This window comes from Gigantopelta aegis, chromosome 9, assembly GCF_016097555.1.
Source record: "Gigantopelta aegis isolate Gae_Host chromosome 9, Gae_host_genome, whole genome shotgun sequence".
In the NCBI taxonomy this organism is placed as follows: Eukaryota; Metazoa; Mollusca; class Gastropoda; order Neomphalida; family Peltospiridae; genus Gigantopelta; species Gigantopelta aegis.
The window spans coordinates 77,360,655-77,382,012 of NC_054707.1; the positions used below are offsets into that span (position 1 = coordinate 77,360,655).

The 21,358-nt window shown below is 36.2% G+C and overlaps 1 protein-coding gene across 3 annotated transcripts; it reads left to right on the forward strand.

The window, feature by feature from the left end:
- Positions 1-8,933: 8,933 nt before the first annotated feature.
- On the forward strand, positions 8,934-19,028 carry LOC121380808 (protein lin-7 homolog C-like). 3 transcript variants are annotated; one of them, XM_041509789.1, is made up of 6 exons: positions 8,934-8,996; positions 12,435-12,476; positions 13,063-13,211; positions 14,150-14,359; positions 15,522-15,576; positions 16,786-19,028. In XM_041509789.1, exons 1-6 carry the CDS (start codon positions 8,960-8,962, stop codon positions 16,881-16,883), a joined length of 591 nt encoding a protein of 196 aa, XP_041365723.1. In that variant the 5' UTR covers positions 8,934-8,959; the 3' UTR covers positions 16,884-19,028. The 3 variants fall into 3 exon arrangements, with proteins under 3 accessions (XP_041365723.1, XP_041365721.1, XP_041365722.1); XM_041509787.1 differs by having other exon boundaries at positions 8,938-8,996; positions 13,039-13,211; XM_041509788.1 differs by having other exon boundaries at positions 8,960-8,996; positions 13,042-13,211.
- Positions 19,029-21,358: the final 2,330 nt, after the last annotated feature.

The window sequence follows — 21,358 nt, forward strand, 5'->3', positions numbered from 1 at the left end:
TGTGATTGTGGGTACTGTCGTCCAAGTGTAAGGACCCCCCCCCCCCCCCCCCCCAAGTGGGGTAGGATTACCCAGCAGTCACTGTGGGTTCTGTTAACCCCGGGCTTGGGTGGTACCGAGATACCTCAACTGACAGTAAGTGCGGAGCACAGCCCTGTCTAGCCCGAGAGCTATGACGGTAAGAGAGCTAGACGGACATTTGGACAGTTATCAACAACCTCTTACCGCCAGAAACCAACCTATATAAATTCTGCGCAATCGCTATCTACCAAAAGGTAGTCAAAGATTTGAGCTCTAATACAACAACAATCCTATGTTTGACGTTAAATACCTTTATATCGATCATTTTCGAGCTCCATAATAAAAAAAAAAATTCACATATTAATCACACAACAGGAAGAAACCCATCAGCAAATTTTATACGTATTTAATCGGAATATTATTTAAGGGGGAGAGCTGTCGGGTGTCTTACATAAATACATACTAGCTAATGCCTGGTCTGCCCACCGTTTCATGTACGTAAGTAGGATCAACCGTGTATATTCTAAGCCCCATGCACGTGGTTGAGTTAAAGAGTATCCTTTTTATGGATGTCTTAATAGTGTCACAGTGCTAAACTTCAACTTTATAACAATACGGATTATATCTTTATTTTTACATGTGCATTAATTAGAATTAGTTAATTGGTAATCTGACGTCTGCCATGGGATCCACTTAGAGACATGCCAATCAAACCAATTAGTGTCAAGCACTAATTAAATATGTAACGAGCAATATAATATAATGCAATTTAATTGTTGCCACGGGTATTACAGGCGTCTGAACGAGTACACCTTGACAACTGTATATTACATAGATACGTGTTTAGTATGCATCTTATAAATAAGGTTAATTTACCCATGAAAGACAGACTCGGGGAGAACAGATATTGTTCACACGCCTTGAAGTTCTCTCACCGAAGCACAAACTCTACTGGAAGATCCGAGAGACAGTTTTGTAGCATAAGCAAACTCTATCGGGAGACCTGTGTGTCATTCACTAAAGAGCTCTGACTTGTATATTATCTGTATCCCCGTGTTGTTAATTTATTAATCACGTTTCATGTTTGGAAAGTAAATACAAGAAACTACATCACCAGCTTGAGATTTCTCTTACTTCATTAACATTCGTAAATTATGCTGTGTTAATAGCTCAGAGCGCATCGTGGTTAGTCTGCAATATGCGGGGGATTCGATGCCACAGTTTCGAGTCCCAGCAACGGCATGGGACAATATGTGAGGCCAGAAAGGATTTAATTACCCCCTGTGCCAGTGCGTTAATATCTACGTATGTAACAGTCAACCTCGACATACATACAATATATAGATATTCATACATAAATACATACTAGCCAGTGTCTGGTCTGCCCACTGTTTCATACACGTAAGTGGGATCGACCGCATAGATAATAGGCCCCATGCATGTGGTTGAGTTAAAGAGCATCCTTTTTATGGATGCCTTAATAGCTCAGAGCGTATCGTGGTTAGTCTGCAATATGCGGGCGATTCTGTGTGTGTGTAGATAGATAGACAGATACATATATATATATATATATATATATATATATATACTGACACACAATGAAAACGCAAAACAGATATTTTTCAATATTTTGTTGTGATTAATGAAAAATATATTTATTGGACTTAAAATAACAATTTATGACAGGAAGCCATTGATTAGTACTTTTGTCTGGGTTTTAATCCTGGTTTTGTTTTCGTTACACATACAATAGCAGAAACACACAAAATGGTGTGAAATGCGTTCACTACATGCTCAATCATGCTGCATTCAATGCACGTGAAATGCCAGTATGTGGACACATAAACGTCACGTAACGGTGTCATATTCCTCGTCACATTATATATATATATATATATCAACACTCTCTTATCATCGATATCATCTGTTTGTCATGTCCTGACAAAAAACGTCGGAGTCTGTATGTGGGGCTGGACGTAGCCTAGTGGCTGATGCGCGGTCGGTCTAGGATCGATCCCCCGCCAGTGGGCTCATTGGGCTATTCCTCGCTCCAGCCAATGCACCACGACTGCTATATCAAAGAAGGAAGGAAATGTTATAAGTTATAACCTAAGTTTTTACGTTTTCTTTTTCTGTTGCCTCATTAATCATTCCAGTTCTTGTCCGTAATTCTAACCTAATAACCGATATATTTTTCATGCTGAGGTGTCGTTAAACATTCATTCATTCCGTAACTCTAACATGTGAACTAAAATCAGGCGTTGCACCTCTGAAATATGAAACTAATTAGGTGGGGTTTGTCGTCGAAAATGCCCTCTTTGAAAGCGAAATGGCATTTATCATTGAGTGGTGTATTTTCAAAATAAGTAATTTTGGTTGGGTAGTAACCATAATATTTTTATTTGTACCATGTAAATATACATACAGCTGGCTACTTGGTTCTTTTGACCAGTGATGGCCGTTCATTTGCAGGTATATAACCGAAGCATATCTTGTATACTAGTTTCCTGTCCTGGAGAGAGGGATCCGGCCAAGGCCGGTCCCTGTGCCCAGTATAGGCGTGCGCTACAACAGCTTGCTCTGAATATGCACGTAAACTCTTTCACTTCACTTACTTCACTGTATACTAATATATCTACTATTATCCTGTTCAGTTATTTAGACCCAAAGTTTTTTGCAAATGTTACGTTTATTTCCTATTCGATATTTGTTTTCTTTGCATTTACATGAAAACAAACCCAAACCCCGACAGATTTTATATACAAATCATCATATAAAATGCACGAAGTTGACTTAATTCCACTTTTTAAAAATCTCTGTGTCTTTTGAATGCACGTTATTTCTCCTATAAATAACTACGGTCATTTGCATATCAAAACATTGGGATCTGAGGCTACATGAAGGCCATTATAGCGTGTTTCACTAAATCAAGGTTAGTATTGTTTTGCCGTGTGTAACAGCATTGTCTAATCTTTCCGTTAAACATAGATGTAAACAAACAGAACATGTAACCCTTTCTTGTAGGTGCATTATATTTAATAAATTTAGCTAATGTATTATGTATTTTTATTTTATTATATCAATTATATATTAGCATACCATACCTAACCTAACACAACTGAGGTGTAGCACAGTAATAAACACAAATCACCTCACACACCGCAGGATATGCTTTCCAAATTTATAAATAAATTTAATGCAGGGCCGGACCCAGAAGACCAGGGGGAGGGGATAAAATGTCAAAGGCCACCAACATCAAATAATAATAAAAATGTTATTTAATTTGCCTTACTGCTCAAAAGAATTTAAGGGTCAGACGATATTTTCGACATTATTTTCTGAATGTCAATTATATTAGCTAGACCATAATTTCACGCATGGTATTGTTCCATTTTGACGAAAGTGGGTCTAAGCAATCCATAAATGAATTAAAATCCACTGTCATTGACACTGTCGACTAGTTCTAATGGCGAAAACATGCTTACATTTGCATGTAAATTAGGGCGAAAGCGAAAGGTCTGCTAAGTGCCCATAACTTGCTTTTTCACAAAGCGCTTCATTTGCACGCTTTGCACGTGTATTCCATGTTCCCAATGCTGAATTTCCGTATAATTGGAGCTTGCGTTCGTGTACGGTGCACACTCCAAATTCAATAATGGTACGACTTCAACTGACTATCGAAGATCGAGGAAGGGCTATTGCTTGGCTTCAGGATGGCAATACGCAAAGAAATGTTGCTCTGAGACTTGGTGTCAGTCAGAGTGTCGTTGGCCGACTGTGGCAACGGTACCAAGCAACGAATTCTGTTCGAAATCGTCCACGTTCGGGAAGACCCCGAAGCACTACAAATAGAGAGGACCGCTACATCACCAATATGGCTCTACGTCAACGCACAACCACTGCACGCCGATTACGTGACAATCTGCGGACTGCGACTGGAACTCGAGTGTCTGATCAAACCATACGCAATCGTCTTGAGAGCCAATAATCTACGCTGCCGTCGCCAGGCTGTTCGACCACCACTCCTACCACGTCACAGAACGGCCAGACGTCACTGGTGCACGCTTCATCTGCGGTGGCAACGTGTTCAGTGGGGCCGAGTGATGTTCACTGATGAGTCCAGGTTTAGTCTCCAGTTCAACGACGGTCGGGTTCGTGTCTACAGACGTCCTGGGGAGCGCTTCGCTGACGTTAACGTTAGACAACGTCACCGGTTCGGTGGTGGCAGCGTCATGGTGTGGGGCGGCATCTCTATCCACCACAGGACCCCCCTCAATGTGGTGGATGGCAATCTGAATGGAATCCGCTATCTGAATGCGATTATCCGGCCGTTGGTTCTCCCAGGCCTTCAGCAGATTGGCGGCGGGGCAGTTCTGCAGGATGACAATGCCAGACCCCACCGCGCCAGGGTGGTAACGGACTTTCTCAGACAACAAGGTATCGCCAGGATGGGTTGGCCAGCATATTCTCCTGACTTGGCCCCAATAGAGCACGCCTGGGACGAATTAGGCAGGAGAGTTCGGGATAACCATGCCCCTCCGGCTAACCTTCATGATCTGGGTCAACTTCTTATGGCAGAGTGGCAGGCCATTCCCCAAGAGTTCTTCAGACGTCTGATCAACAGCATGAGGCAACGATGTGTCGAGTGTATTCGCGCCAGGGGTGGATTCACACACTATTAAACGAATGTTCTAATGTGTAAAATCATGTTTGACAACCTTCAACTTTGACAGCATGTCATGTGACTTTCTTGTATACAGTGACGTTTATTTGTGGGTTTTTTGTAAATATGGAACAATAAATTAAAAAATTGGTGTAGTTTACATCATCAATCTAATACACTCTGAAACTTATTTGGTTATAAATGTTTGACCCTTAAATTCTTTTGAGTAGTAGTATATATATATATATATATATATATATATATATATATATATATATATATATATATATATAGTATTTAGGGTGGTGCTAGGGGCTGGGGTTTGGGGGTTGGGTGTTACATTTGTAATGCGAAAAACCAAAGGGCTATTGTTCGGACTCGTATGGGTTCAACCACTTTTTCATCCCGCAGACACAGCCCTGAATGTTCAAAATACGATAGCATTGCTTGGTCAATAACATCATTATTTCGATCTATGAGTGCACGTGCTATTGTAGCAATGTGTAAACCACGTATTAGACGACATTCTTGTTATTGTTATTTGAGGAAAAATATGGGTAAATCGAAAAACACTTCAGTTGATGTAAAATCGTGTATTAAGAACGTTTTTGATTATTTTGTAGATGAATATCAGCGCGGTAGACCTAGGTATGCTTCTTATCGAATTGTCGATCGAGTTGCCGCTGCACTTAAAGTTTCGGTTTCAACAGTAAAAAGAACTGTGAAAAATCTAAGCTCTACGAATCAAAGCACAGAAATCACTGTTAAAAAACGCGACCGAAAACTCATCGATTTATTTGATAAAGATGTTATTAGACGGACGACGAGTATACAGATTTTATAGAGAGGGCGAATTACCTACATTACATAAGATTAACGTGGCTTTAAGGGAGGAATGTGGAATCAACATATCCATATCAACTTTACGAAGAACACTCCATGACCTCGATTTTAAATACCAACATATGTCTACAACCGGAAAAGTGATTTTTGAGCACGCCAATATACCAGACAGGAGACTGTCCTATCTCCATGAAATATCCAGTTTACGAGAACAGGGGTATTTAATAGTGTATCAAGATGAGACCTGGGTGAATGTCAACCACACAACATCCCACCACTGGACAGATATCCACCCGGGCACAAGTACCGCCAATCACCTGCCGAAATCAGACGCTGCTGATCGAGTTCCTAAACTCTGTTCGGTGACTGGGAAGGGAAAAAGACTTATTATTTGTCATGCTGGCTGTGATAAATATGGATTGATAGATGGCTGTGAATTGATCTTTGAGGCTAAAAAAAACAGACGGAGACTATCATGGTGAGATGAATCATGAAAATTTCATCAAATGGTTTGAAGAACAACTTATGCCTTCTCTACCAGAACCTTCTGTTATCGTCATGGATAACGTAAGCTACCACAACAAATTAACTGTGATTACACGATGTCCTGCACTAAACGCTAAAAAGGAAGAAATTCAGTCGTGGCTACGAAACAAAAATATACCTTTTGAGAGTAACATGACAAAGCCAGTTCTTTGTGAACTTGTGAAAAGTAACAAATGTGCAAAGCAATTTGTTACTGATGATATTGCTGAACGCCATGGGCACTTGTGTCTAAGACTGCCGCCAAGACATTCTGAACTCAATCCGATAGAACTAATCTGGAGTCAAGTCAAAGGGCACATAGCTCGTCATAATGATGGTAAAATGACCACAGTGCGGAGAGAACTTGCACATGCATTGAACTCTGTCACACCTACACACTTCTCTGACGCAGTTAAACATGTAATAAAGATCGAAGAAGATTTTAGAAAACAAAATAGTTTTATAAGAAATAAAATACCCCCTGTGATAGTCCCCCTTAACGAAGATAGTGATGAAGAAATGAGTTCGTCGACTGATTAAGTTATTTCTCCATACCCATCAGGAGTATTACTTTAATATATGCATGAACTCTTTAACACCAAAAACAATTTATTTCCATATCATTCACTATCAAACAACCTAACAACCTATAAACTAATGGACTAGAAATGCATATAGACTACACATACATACGAGAGAAATGTTTATTTAACGACACACTCAACGCATTTGATATACGTTTATGTGGCGTCAGACGAAACGGTTAAGGAGCATTATGACAGTAAGAAAGAAACTCGCTACCGCCACATGGGCCACTGTTTCCGATAAGCAATTTTGATAAGCAATAAGGGACGTTTTATATGCACCATCCCATAGACAGGATAGCACATACCACAGCCTTTATACATCAGTTGTGGTGCACAGGCTGGAACTAGACACAACCCAATGGGTCCACCATATGGGATCGATCAGTCGACCTACCATGAGCGAACGCTTTACCTCTGAGCTACGTCCCGCTCCATATACAAAAGAAGCCTTAAGTGGGGTTGGGGTTGTGTAGAGGGTCACACCTCCACCAATCGCATGCATACCATATTCTTCTCTCTCTCCCTATAACCATATAACCATAGATTAAAATATGTTGAGTGCGTCGTTACATAAATGACGTCTCTCTCTCTCTCTCTCTCTCTCTCTCTCTCTCTCTCTCTCTCTCTCTCTCTCTCTCTCTCTCTCTGTCTGTCTGTCTCTCCCTTCAGCGCGCGCGCTTGTGTATTCCACAATATAATTATAATATTTGATACATATTTTTTTTTCAAACTGAGGTTTTGTCACTTGAACTCCCCACCTGAATCCGCGCCTGCTTCATGTTTACAGATATTTTCTTAAATATAGGTCTTACTACGATTTGTGCGGATAGGACGATAGAACCGAACATTAGTTTGAAACGCACTACAGAATGATGCTTTTGATATGCAAATGACCTTAGTTATTTATAGGAGAAATAACGTGCATTCAAAAGACACAGAGATTTTTAAAAAGTGGAATTAAGTCAACTTCGTGCATTTTATATGATGATTTGTATATAAAACCTGTCGGGGTTTGGGTTTGTTTTCATGTAAATGCAAAGAAAACAAATATCGAATAGGAAATAAACGTAACATTTGCAAAAAACTTTGGGTCTAAATAATTGAACAGGATAATAGTAACTGTCATGCTTCGGTGAAAAATATCGAATAAATTACGAATGTAGGACAATTGCTCACCGGACAATACCTCACCGGACAATTGCTCACCGGACAATTGCTCACCAATAAAGTGAAAAATAGGACAATTGCTCACCTTTATTTTTCATTTTTAATTAAAAAAAAATTTTAAATAAAAATTTCATTTCCAGTATCAGTGGGTGTATAGAAATATCAGTTAAACACAATAAAATAACAAAATTAATTCTAAATTAACTATATTTTATTCCAATTCAGCACCTCAGTTCAGCATAGAAATGTCAGTTAAACACATTTTAATAAAATAACAAAACTAATTATAAAACAACTATATTTTAAACAAGTTTAACCACATCAGTTCAGTATAGAAATGTCAGTTAAACACATTTTAATAAAATAACAAAACCAATTATAATACAACTATATTTTAAACAAGTTCAGCACATCAGTTCAGTATAGAAATGTTCAGCACAATCGAATATTGTGCGAGATGTTTTGAAGGAAATCTCCCAATCTTCCAAACAGAAACCCAATAACTATATATACCTATAATTGAAGAAGTACTCCTATGTGAGTGAGTCATGTCAATTTTACTATTTTTTGTGATGTTTTTAATCCTTTTTTTTTTTTTAAAGCTTTCATGTATTAAGTGTAGTGATAAAAGGCTACAAAGTAACTAATTACTAAAAACAACACACACTTTTAAAGGTTTGATCTACCTAAACCAACAATAACATTAATTAAGTGAATTGTGTTATTAACACAGCTTCGAAGTTGTGCCTTTAGAAATTATATGTTTTATTAACAAAAGAAAACATATCAAAGGTGACCACGACATTAGGGTGATCATGAAAAAGGAAAGTAAACAGTAATAATAATAAAGGTGAGCAATTGTCCTATTTCTCACTTTATTGGTGAGCAATTGTCCGGTGAGCAATTGTCCGGTGAGGTATTGTCCGGTGAGCAATTATCCGGTGAGCAATTGTCCGTACTCCATAAATTACACAGGTTTTTTTTTTAAACAAACGAATATTGAATGTTTCAAAGTGATCAATGCTGCCAAGTTAATACCTTTGGGATCTTCAACACTTTCAAGTTATCGTTGTAACTTGAAGTGTGGCTGAAAAAGTAATATAGTGATGTTCTACGGATAGAGGAGGAATATACGTACTGAAAAAGAAAAAGTATGGCGTCGGTTTCAGAACCTTTGACTCTTGAAAGAGGTAGTTTCGATTTTACTGCGTTAATAATTAAAACATGGAAGCATATTCTTACTTACATGTTTCAGTACTTTATTTAATATGTATAGAAATTTTAGAAATAATCACTTGCTGTATAATATGTTTAAAAGCTGAAGTAAAACCTTGTGAATTCTATTTTTGTTTATGATTACCTCCCTTTATGAAGTTTTCAATTGTTTTTAGTTTGTAAAGCCTAGGGGTCATATTTTCGAACATATCTTAGTGCTATGTTGTTGTAAAACAGTCTTACGCTTTGGTAAGTGTTAAATGACGCTGTAGCTTATTACTGTTTTATGATCTCATAGCATTAAAATAGCTTCGAAAATCTGTAGCCAGGGATCGAATTAGTTATGATTTGTTGGATAATGCGACCATACTTTACGTCCCAAACTTTTTAGAAAGTTTCCCAGTTGTGTACAATCACGGAACATTTTGTTCGGTTTTGCATTGCGATTTGCTACGAAAGTGGCAAAGGTTTCTACACAATGTGACAATTTTAAAAGATTAAACAGTAGTTGCTAATTAATTGTCCTAGACGAGAAATATCACTAATCAAGATTTTGAAAACAAATGTTCCCTGACATATTGGATATGTTACTTATATTTATTGAATATGTAATAACATGAAGGCAAAGTAATGGTGCAGCCTGTATCTGTCATCGACCTTAGTTATTGTTGCAGCAACAATAGCCCTCAAAATATATAAAAATTTACCATAAATGTTTAAAACTACATTCCCTGGAATATTTTTATTATTTAAGCATATAGAACAGAAAATCCAATTATGTTTGGTGCATATATGACGCCGCACTCCACATTGGTTTCATACGCTGGCTTATCTAGGTCCAAAACAAAGCCATGATTTTGAAAGTGGAACACTCGGTTTTCATTGGCTCATCACAAGTATAGAATTCCCCCAACAAGAGATCACGTGAGATTTCGCAATTTTTTTAACATATTTAACTGTCTTGATTGAGGGGTCGTCTCATATCTCCAAAACATATTTATATCTATAGAGGTATGGTACAACGCCTTTCCAGGGGTCGGTGAGTGGGGGATTTGCCTTGAAATTTTGACAGTGGCTAGCTGTTGGCATATGCGTTACATGTAAGGAGGTGTTACTAATTACGTAACGCACTAGGGGTAGAGGAAGAGGGTACTGTGTTCGATTTATGTAACATTTTTCAAGACTATATGTTATTTTTATTCATTACTTAGACCTAAAAAGGTTTTTTTTGGAAATGCACGGTCAGTCTAGGATTGATCCCCATCGGCGGGTATACAAAAAGACCATGGTATGTGATATTCTGTCTGTGGGATGGTACATATAAACAATTCCTTGCTAAAAAAAAATGTAGCAGGGATTTCAGCGGGGTTGGGGTTATAGACTGTGCTAAGCCAAGTTTATATGGGGCCATGCTCCCCCCCAAAATACATTTCAAATTTTTTTTAAGCTTGGGCAAGTAAGGGTTTCAACCTCCAATACCCTCCCCCTGCACATGCACCTGATTCCTCTCTAAGATTATATGTCAAAATTACCAAATGTTAGACATCCAACAGCAGATGGAAGGAAGGATAGGATATGTTTTATTTAACAACGCACTCAACACATTTTATTTACGGTTGTATGATTATTAAATCAAAATGCTTTATCTTTGATGTCATTAAACAACGCACGTCGCCCACCCACCCCCCACCCCCAACTTTACCCTTTCCAAACGAAATAATATTTATTTGAATTTGTCGATTTTAACATTAAAATTTAACATTTAACATCGTAAAATTAAGAAGTGAAAACGTTCATTGTCTACTTTAGTATATTTTATTTTAAAAATATATACATGATTAATGTGTTACTAGTATACAAACTAAATTTTGAAAGTTCTACTAACACTTTATAAAATATCAATTCTGAAATAGGACGGTACGACTGTCGATAGGGTATCAAACGTTGTCAAGATCAAACCGGTTTTAACTAAAGACTCTAGTACCGTATCCTCAACCTAACATTCTTCGTACAGCGCAAGATTTCTCTTTTAATTTTTTGAGACGAACCCTACAATTTGAAATCGGCAAACGCACATGTTAACTGAAACTGACAACAGGCTGTCGTTTGTGCTTTGCCGAACTATGGTGGCACAGGCGATGAATCAAGCGTATATGTTTGACGATATCCGTTCATAGCGAACACACATAAGTTTTTTTAAAGTGCATTTGAGCTTGTATTTCACATTTGTACATGATGTTATAATATGGTAACCAGAGAATGTAACTTTAAACTACCTTGGTTTTAAAATTTGTTAAGATTGGATCATTAAGATAAACCTGGTGAGATAACTATCTAAGGTTAGGGTAAAGAGTAGGATGGGGTCATGATTATAATTTATATATAGAGGAAATATGGAAATCCTACCAATGTACTTACAGCGTGGCCATCCCTGTCTATATTATGTGTGTAGAAATGAATAGGAATCTTGTTAATCAATGCTGCCAATGTAACATTAGTTGGTGGTTGATTAATGTACAGTATGCAACAAGTTTAGAATTTATGCAAGTGATATCACATTAAATTAATCATTTTAACAGACCTGTGTTTGCAATCTCACTACATGGAGTGTCAATCCACAAATATGAATATGATGTCACAGTTGAACTACAAATGTTCAGTAAAGTGTTATAAATTAATGGAGGGGGGGGGGGGGGGGGTCATTTCTAATAGTGTGTCCCTATAATAAATATTTTGCTTCCAAGTTTTTTTTAGTTAGGTTCACAGTGTTTAGTTTAGAATGTTAACTTCAAGTCCTAAACTGGCTAAAGCCCAATTTCTATAGAGCTCTTGGTTATCTCCAAGTTAAAAGTTTCATTATCATACTTTGTAATATTGCCAATATACAGTGATTCAATTTATATAAATAAGTTTTAAAAAACCAGTGGGCTTCTACATTATGGTAGCCCCATTGCCATGGCTGGAGATATTCATTGTTGGACTAGTAAACAACTACTATTGCCATGCCCGACAGTAGTGGGGAAAAAAGTCAAATGTTGCAGTTAAGTCTATGTTGTAAATATGAATATCTTGACCCCAACCCAAACCCCAATGTTAGTGTTTTTAAGTTTAGGTGACATCTGATTATTACTATTATTTAGTATAATTGTATTAACTTTAAAGTAGGCCTAGTGAATTTTTAATCGTGGTTAGTACATGTTTAAGATCACTAATCCCATGGTTAGTGGATTTTAAAAAAAATTGTAGACGCCCTGAATATGGGATGATTTGTTTATCAAATTGAGTTTTGTATTCTAGTCAATTTTATTTTATAGTAGTGAATTATATCACATATGATCAAAGAATTTTAAGACTTAACATTTATATTTACCTGTAAGTTCTTTTTTTAATTTTTATATTTTTTTATTTAACAGATGTGAACAGAGCTGTTGAATTGTTGGACATGCTGCAGAGAAGTAAGGATTTTTTTTCTTGCATAGGTCCTCTTCATTAGTATTCACTAACAGCCGCAGACAAACATACTGTATACCATTGATATCTTAATATTTGTGTCGGGTAACAGAAATAGTGTAATTATATTGTGACAATCCACTACACAAATTTAAATATAAATAAATATAAAGATTAAATAATGTGACTTCGATTGGCACTTTAAAATACATCTGTTGTTGTAATTAGAATATTTATGAAAATATGCACCCTACCAGTTGCAAGGTAATTGCCGTCATTGCGATATGAATTGCCAATAGCAGTTTTTTTTAGACTGGATAAAAATTATTGGTTGAATGGATAATTTTTGCTTTTTATATTTGTTACAAACGTTGTAGGCAGGCTCAAAATTGCAGTAGGTGAGTTATTTGCTTACGTTATCAGTTTCCTCAACTGTCAAGTTCGGTTTTTTTTTTAAATCATTTAACCAATTTGTTCTTGTAACATTTAAACATGCTCTAAGCTCATTCACTCATTCACTAAGCTCAATGCAGTTCATTCACTTTAAAAACTATTGACTATTTTCAGCAGCCTGTTCTGGTGATATTTCAGGTGGGGAGTTTCCATCCCAGAAACTACAAGCTCTTCAACGCATTCTGCAGAGTGACTTTCTGACGGCTGTCAGGGAGGTGTATGAAAATGTGTACGAGACAGTCGACTTGTCCGGCAGTGCAGAGATCAGGGCTAATGCAACAGCCAAGGTGAGTGATATAAATACATGTACTTGTGTTGAATCCATCCAACCAGGGGTGGGGGTGGGGGGGGCGTAGCCCAGTGGTAAAGCGCTCGCTTGATGCGCAGTCGGTTTAGGATCGATTCCCATCGGTGGCCCCATTGGGCTATTTCTCGTTCACTAGTGCTCCACGATTGGTGTAACAAAGGCTGTGGTATGTACTATCCTGTCTGGGATGGTACATATAAAAGATCTCTTGCTGCTAATATAAAAGAGTAACCCATGAAGTGGCGACAGCGGGTTCCCCTCTGTATCTGTGTGGTCCTTAACCATATGTCTGACACATATAACTAAGTAAAAGTGTTGAGTGTGTTGTTGAATAAAACATTTCCTTCCTTCCAACCAACCACAACTCTGTTTACTTTGTTATAAATAAAAATACTTGTACTTGTGTTAATCTGGTGTTGTTGTTTTTTAGTTTTGTTCCTTGTAACACTGTTTTTAACAGTTATAAATAAAAAAATAACCATGCCTGTGTTTAATCTGTGTTTAGTTATGTTCCCATCGGTTGTTGATCATAATTACTGTAAGTGTGACACTCAACACTAATAGCTAATAGCTAATAAGGGGTAAATATGAATTTGTAGTTCAGTGGTAGTGTCTTGGGGTGCAACAAATCACAAATTCAGTATTTCCATTAGGTAAGTGAATTTTTTTGTCCAAACGTATTTGCGTGTGCTGTCCCAGCCTTTGGGAAATTGATGGTTAAAGAAACGATACCTGATATAGCAGCTAGAGGTTCATTCTCATATACTTGCCTGACACATAATATGCAGGTACTTTATTAAAGTTATCTATATACTATTGTTGAATATTTTGTTATATTGTTAAAGTATAAACAAGTCTTTATCTTGATGCCTTACACATATATTCTCTGTTTCTACTAATTTATTATCGTATTTGCAGGCAACAGTTGCTGCATTTGCAGCTAGTGAAGGCCACGCCCATCCTAGAGTTGTTGAACTTATGAAGACCGAGGAAGGCCTAGGTTTTAATGTGATGGGTGGCAAAGAACAAAACTCTCCGATCTACATCTCTCGTATTATTCCCAATGGAGTGGCAGACAAACATAAGGGGTTAAAGCGTGGAGACCAGCTTCTGTCCGTCAATGGAGTTGTATGAATAAATTTTAGATTGTGTCCATTATATGTCTTATATTATGTGGTGCAAGAGTCGTGTGGTATTCGGCTTATCCATCCTTTCTTTGCATTCATCTGCTGGTGACCAGGTCGGTGGGCCCATTGGGCTGTTTCTCATTTCAGTCAGTGCACCACGACTGGTATACTAAAGGCCATGGTATGTACTATCCTGTCTGTGGGATGGTGCATATAAAAGATCCCTTGCAGCGGGTTTCCTATCTCAATATCTGTGTGGTCCTTAACCATATGTCTGATGCCATATAACCGTAAATAAAATGTGTTGAGTGCGTCGTTAAATAAAACATTTCCTTCCTTCATCTGTATGTACTAGAACACACATCGACATATTTCTGGTTGTTATTGTTAGATACATGTATGTGTAATTCCAGAACTGACTGTTGGAGTTGGACCCTTGCATTCTGCTCATTTAGGGATGGGATGTAGTCCAGTGGTAAAGTGCTCGCTTGATGCGTAGTCCGACTGGGATCGATCCCCGTCGGTGGGCCCATTAGACGATTTCACGTTCCAGCCAGTGCACCATGACTAGTATATCAAAGGCATGTGCTATCCTGTCTGTGGTATGGTGCATATAAAACATCCATTGCTACTATTGGAGAAAACAAATTACCAAATGTTTGACATCCAATAGCCCATGATTAATAAATCAGTGTGCTTTAGTGGTGTCATTGAACAAAGCAAACTTTTTATATCTCCATTATCAGCGTGTAAGCTGCCATTCGCCAAATAACCAAATACAATTTAAAGTTGAATTTGGCAAATATATGTCTTTGTCAATTTGCCAAAAAGCTGATTTGAAAATTGTGTGTTGTTTGTAATACCTTTAATATCCAAATGATAATTTATACTTTTATGCTTTTTTTAAATCTATTATTCACTCAGTTCATTTGTTAATTTACATGGATTTATTTGTTTTGTTTTTATAGAGATATTTTTGGTGTGATGATTTCTTTTATCACTATATTATTGCACTCTGTCTAATATAGCTATCCTTAGGGCAGTCTTTTCAATTGAATTTTTTTTTTTCTCTTATACATATCTCACATTGTTTTGTTTTTAATTATTATTACATGTAATGTTTGACTGAAAAATTGTTACATTTGACTTCTTTCCTATTTCAGAGTGTGGAAGGTGAACACCATGAAAAAGCTGTGGAACTGCTGAAGAATGCATCTAGTAAGACATCGATTGTCATGCCTTGGATTGTTAATGGGGGTTGTCATGCCTTGGATTGTTAATGGGGGCTGTCATGCCTTGGATTGTTAATGGGGGCTGTCATACCTTGGATTGTTAATGGGGGCTGTCATGCCTTGGATTGTTAATGGGGGCTGTCATGCCTTGGATTGTTAATGGGGGCTGTCATGCATTGGATTGTTAATGGGGGCTGCCATGCCTTGGATTGTTAATGGGGGCTGTCATGCCTTGGATTGTTAATGGGGGGGGGGGGGGCTGTCATGCCTTGGATTGTTAATGGGGGGGGGGGCTGTTATGCCTTGGATTGTTAATGGGGGCTGTCATGCCTTGGATTGTTAATGGGGGCTGTCATGCCTTGGATTGTTAATGGGGGTAGATTAAGTGATTGCTCTTAAACAAGTATTGAAACATTTCAAGTTTTGAGTTAAAAGTTTGTATGAAAGTGAAATGTCATGATCAACCATCTGTGCAGATATTGTGTAATCATTTACATAAAACACCTCATACTAATCTGGATTTTATCTCTAACCTATTAAAACCATCTGGTAGCTATGGAACATTACTGTGGTAATAAGATGATAAGTAGTTGGCAGGTAAATTTGAATTGGTGGAAAAGGCAAAACTATTTTAATAATGTAATTAATATTAATACATTGTTGTACAAATATACTCTTCTGCAAGTTTTCAAAGAATGCTTTCTCAAGTCCGATTTCATGTAAATTTTGGACAAGACCTAGCCCAATGGTAAAAGGCTTGCCTGATGCATGGGCAGTCTAGGTTCATTAGGATATTAGGCTATTTCTCATTCCAGCAAATGCTCCACAACTCGTGTAACTAAAGGCTTTGGTGTGAACTATCATGTCTCTGGGATGATGCATATAAAACATCCCTTGCCAACCAGTAATCAAAAAGAGTAGCCCATGCATGGAGGCAACTGGTTTCCTCTCTTATTATCAGTGTGGTACTTAACCTTATGCTATATAACCATAGTTAACATGTTGAGTGTGTTGTTAAATAAAACACTTCTTCTTATTGTTCTTCTCCTTCCTTATGTAACTGTATTTTTAATATTATTTTAATTATTTTTTCTATCCTTTAAATGACCGATCACCAGCTACAGGAAGAAACAAGTTTGTTCAAAAAAAATTATACAGGAATAGTTTATATATTATGTACTGTTGTTATTTTCAGGTGTTGTTCGTCTTGTTGTGCGATATACGCCGCAAGTCCTAGAAAACATGGAGGCTCGATTTGACAAGCAGCGGGCTGCTCGGAGACAAATGCCATGATCATGTGACTTCCATCTTCATGACTGCATCACTGCAACATCGAAGTCATTCAAACACCTTTTCCATAATCAAACTTGATTATTAACTCGTGTACATGTATGCTGTATATATCTTGTACAAGTAACCTGTAGGTTGTTTTAGCTTCTTGTTCTTAAAGTTAGTATTACCTCTGAAAGAAGAACTTAGATTTTGTATGTTATTTAAGAGTAAAACTTATTTTCTTTGACAGAAATTAAGAAGTTTACGGAATAGTATTGACAGTGTATCTGCTACATTGTCTGCATTTATTACTGGTTTAGATCATATTTTTATGAAATGTGTGGTTAATAGATAGCTTTTTAATGTTTTGAAATATGCTAAAACATTAGACATGAATTATTCATTAATTTGCATTACACATGAATCATAAAATTAAATTGATGATTTATGAAGATAGAGAGTAGCTTAATACATGACTAAATAGCGTATCTTTAAAATAAATTAAAAATCATGGAGTTTTTGCCTTTTAAAAAAATTTCATATTATATTTTTATTCAGATTAATATTTAGGTTACAATCTCTCATTTGCTCAGTACCTATTTGTACAAAAGTAAAATGCAAATGATGCTTTATTTTCATTACTACTTTAGTGGATCTTTATAATATTTGTATTCATAGAACACTGCCAGTCTTTTGTATCAAAACAATAAATGGAATTATCTTTAGTGAAAATTAATATAGCATTTTTGCATGTAGTTTATGTCTGAATTAATTCAGTGTTCTCATTTTCATGGTGTAGGTATTAGTTTTACATGTCTATCTCTATACTAGATTATGCAAATAAATAAAAATAAAGTAGTTTAACCATACATCAACTAGGTATCAAGCACTTTTGATATTGTAACCCTTTTCATTATTGATACATTCCAAATATATGTACATAATTTAGAACACTGGTGTACCTTTGTTTAGTTTGCAATCAAAATAAATGTGTGTAGCACAAATTATAATTATATATAAAGCATTTTAGTGCTTTCTTTATGTAGGCCTGATCTTTGTTGTCAGTTAATTAATGAATGAAAATATTGACATTTGACATTTTCATTTTATAAATAATTTATAATTGTCTTTGTCTTTCGTATCACTTAGGTTTATACCTTTTCATTTTGTCCATACTTGAAAAAACACTCTGGAACCTTTTTAATATTCATATTTTCATAAAAGAGCATTTAATCTGAAGAGGTTTGTTTACAGCAGATACTGAAAATAAATGCACTGCAAAATCTTTAAAAAGTCATGGATTTTTATTGCAGTCCTATAGTACATATTCTTAGCATTGTTGCTTTGTATGATGAATAATAGGTTTAGCATCATAGACTTATGAAGGAACATTATTAGTTTTGTTTATGCAAACATTTAGAAGTAATTTTGTATCATTTTTATACTGGAAATATGTTTAAACATTTTGACAGTGTTACAGACCCACCAAACCACCTGAAGTTGGGTTAATTGGGGATACTGTGTGTTGGGGTCCTATTTTGTTGGCCATTTCCAAGCAATATGTACATACATGTATTTATCATCTATCCTTCAGTCATCTTTTGAATTGACAGAATATGGTACCCAGACAAAGTAAAGTTTTATCTTGCTGTTAGATATATCAATTGTCAAGTGGCATAAGCCAAACACAACTTGTTTACAAAGGACTAGACTTGTTTACTAAGGACTAGATTTTTAAATGTATAATGTACAGTATTTATGGATATATTTTCTGTTATGGTATTTAAAATATAAATACTTATTTGGAAATTAAAGTTTGAGATATTTTATTTTACATAAAATCTAACCAAGAATTTTCACTTGCCATGGATGACATCATATTGCAAAACACTTGCTTTTTTTCTCTTTTTTTTAATAAATACAATTTTAAAATATTTATTGTTGGATAGAAGGTTAAAAGCAATAACTGACTAGTGTCTGTGTATGGTTTTTATCATATAGTATGTTGACTTCTTAATGTTATGAATCTGTTAGTGGTAGTCTGTGATTAGAAAACAATAATGGATCCTGTATGTATTTCTCAAGTTTTCATGTGTAAAATAAGATGTAACCATATTTCTTCAGTAACAATAGTTATACTTTGGAATAAATATATTTAACAAATGACCTTTTGTTTGATTTTTTTTTATTAATTTGCCAAGTTTTACTGCACATTATTCACCTGACATCTGTTTTCTTCCTTTCTATAATGGCTTGTCTGGAGGGATCCATATAGCTGGTCCTGTTTTTGCTTTTGATCACTTTATTGACTCATGAGCATAATAACCAAGTAGGTTGGGGAAGGCAGCTCCATATGCTAAACTGGTCATTCATTATCACAAATTCCCATTAAGATGTGTTTTGGTTTTGTGTGGTGTTGTTAAATATTGAACAAAAACAAGATTTAAACAAAACTCATTTGTTGCAGTCTTTGGTGTGCCCAGGGATAAAATTCTACTGTTATTAGAAGTTGAGTATTTAGTTTTTGCTTATCAGATAGTTAACTAAGACAAAATAAGTAGCACTTGATGATCATAAATAGTAGTATAATTTTATGCTTATTTTACAATACAGAGTTACTTTCTTTACTTACAATTCCATTGTTTTTGATAGTGATGTTCCAACAATGATCCGTTATAATAGAAAATTGATTGGTTGAGTTCTACCAATGTTATGATACAATTGTAAAAATAAATAAATATATAATCGATTGTGGTGGAAAATTGGTGATAAAATTGCTATATAAATATGCTGGTGTGTATTTTGTTTTCACATTTGAAGAAAACGGATTTATACTGAATAGGTATAAAGTTAAAATCAGTCATTTGCAGTCTTTCCTGATTAACATGACAATAAATTAATGATTTTAATCATTAAAACCCTTCCTGAGTTCATGTAATTGTAACTAATTGTATACTCTAAAATTGATCGGTCTGAATAAATTGGTTTTAACCGATCATCAATGATGGAATTCCAACCAATTCTCAACTAGTTTTATTTAGATTCAAGATATATGATGTTTCTCTCGAAAATTTAGTTTGATGTTTGAATTTGCAGTATAATTTTTTCACATGGATCAGTTGAATTTTGTTTATAAGTGTAGGCCTATACCACAATTCGTCGGGCATTTCTCAACCTAGTCCAAGTACGCCTACTCTGCTGTTTAGACGGACATTTGGAAATGTATAATCGTTAGAGTGCTTTAAAATACAATTAGAACTTCCATATTTCCGTCTAGCTCTAACGGCAGAGTACTTGGGCTATATCCTCAACACAGAAAAAGTTAATGTTTGTTTTGTTTAAAGGCACCACTAGAGCACATTGATTTATTAATCATCGGCTATTGGATGTCAAACATTTGGTAATTTTGACATACAGGGCCTAGTCTTGGAGAGAAAACCCGATAAATTTTTCTATCAGTAGCAAGGGATTTTTTATACCCTCCATCCAACAGACAGGATGCTGCACTGGCTAGAACGAGAAATAGCCCCACCGACAGGGATCAATCCTAAACTGACCGCACATCAAGAAAGCGCTTTACCACTGTGTTTCGTCTGCACTTTCAATCCAGAATGTTCAAACCTTATCTGAAGACGAATAAAATTAAATGCTCATATTTATGATCATTTGAAGTGTTCTAATTTATCTCACATGCACATACATAGGATATATTTCTAAATATATACCACTATCATGAAAATTCCGGTGCGCGTCAAATGGTACATAACACATAACGTCAAGACAGGTGGGGCGCCATCCGGTTTTTTTTTTTTTGGGGGGGGGGGGTGTTTCGCTGACGTCAACGAAAAAATTAAATAAAAGGATGATCAAAGATCTCTTACCATGCTCGCACCCCCACCCCGCTCCTTCCCTGGATTCCTGCCTGTGTCAAGACAGTCTCAAGCTGCTACAGGACAACTAACAATATACACGTTGAATTTTCTAAACAATAATAAATGACTAGCCCACACATACACACACATTCACACACACAAACACACACTTTTCTTGATCCAGTAGCAGCAGCGATGGTTTATATATATTTACTTTTACATGTGTATGTGTTTGTGCCGCCCCGCCCCTCCCCTTTGGCACCTTACTATGCCACTGTAAATATTAGTACTGGAAAATACCTCTAGAAGACCAATATCTCTAAATTACTGTTATTCATATCCTGGCAACAATATATGGCTTTTGTAGGAGATATCGATGGCACTATAATTTGTGATATCTCCGCTGTTTTGTTACGTCACTGTTATGTTTATTTCAGCGCTAAACCGACCATTAGTGACGTCACGCCATTGCCGTTCTGTTAGTTAACGAGTCTACCGCTGACAATCAACCCACATTACATGATAAAAAGAATTCCCCCATCGTGTCTTGTGATATCATAATTTATCAGCACTCGTTGATAAAAGTATGAAATCCTCGGCAAGCCTCGGATTTCATACTTTTAT

Coding starts and splice junctions, on each gene's coding strand:
- LOC121380808 (XM_041509787.1), top strand. CDS start 8,960: ATGGCGTCGGTTTCAGAACCTTTGACTCTTGAAAGAG. Junction 12,477..13,038: donor GTTGGACATGCTGCAGAGAA/GTAAGGATTTTT, acceptor GACTATTTTCAG/CAGCCTGTTCTGGTGATATT. Junction 15,577..16,785: donor ACTGCTGAAGAATGCATCTA/GTAAGACATCGA, acceptor TGTTATTTTCAG/GTGTTGTTCGTCTTGTTGTG.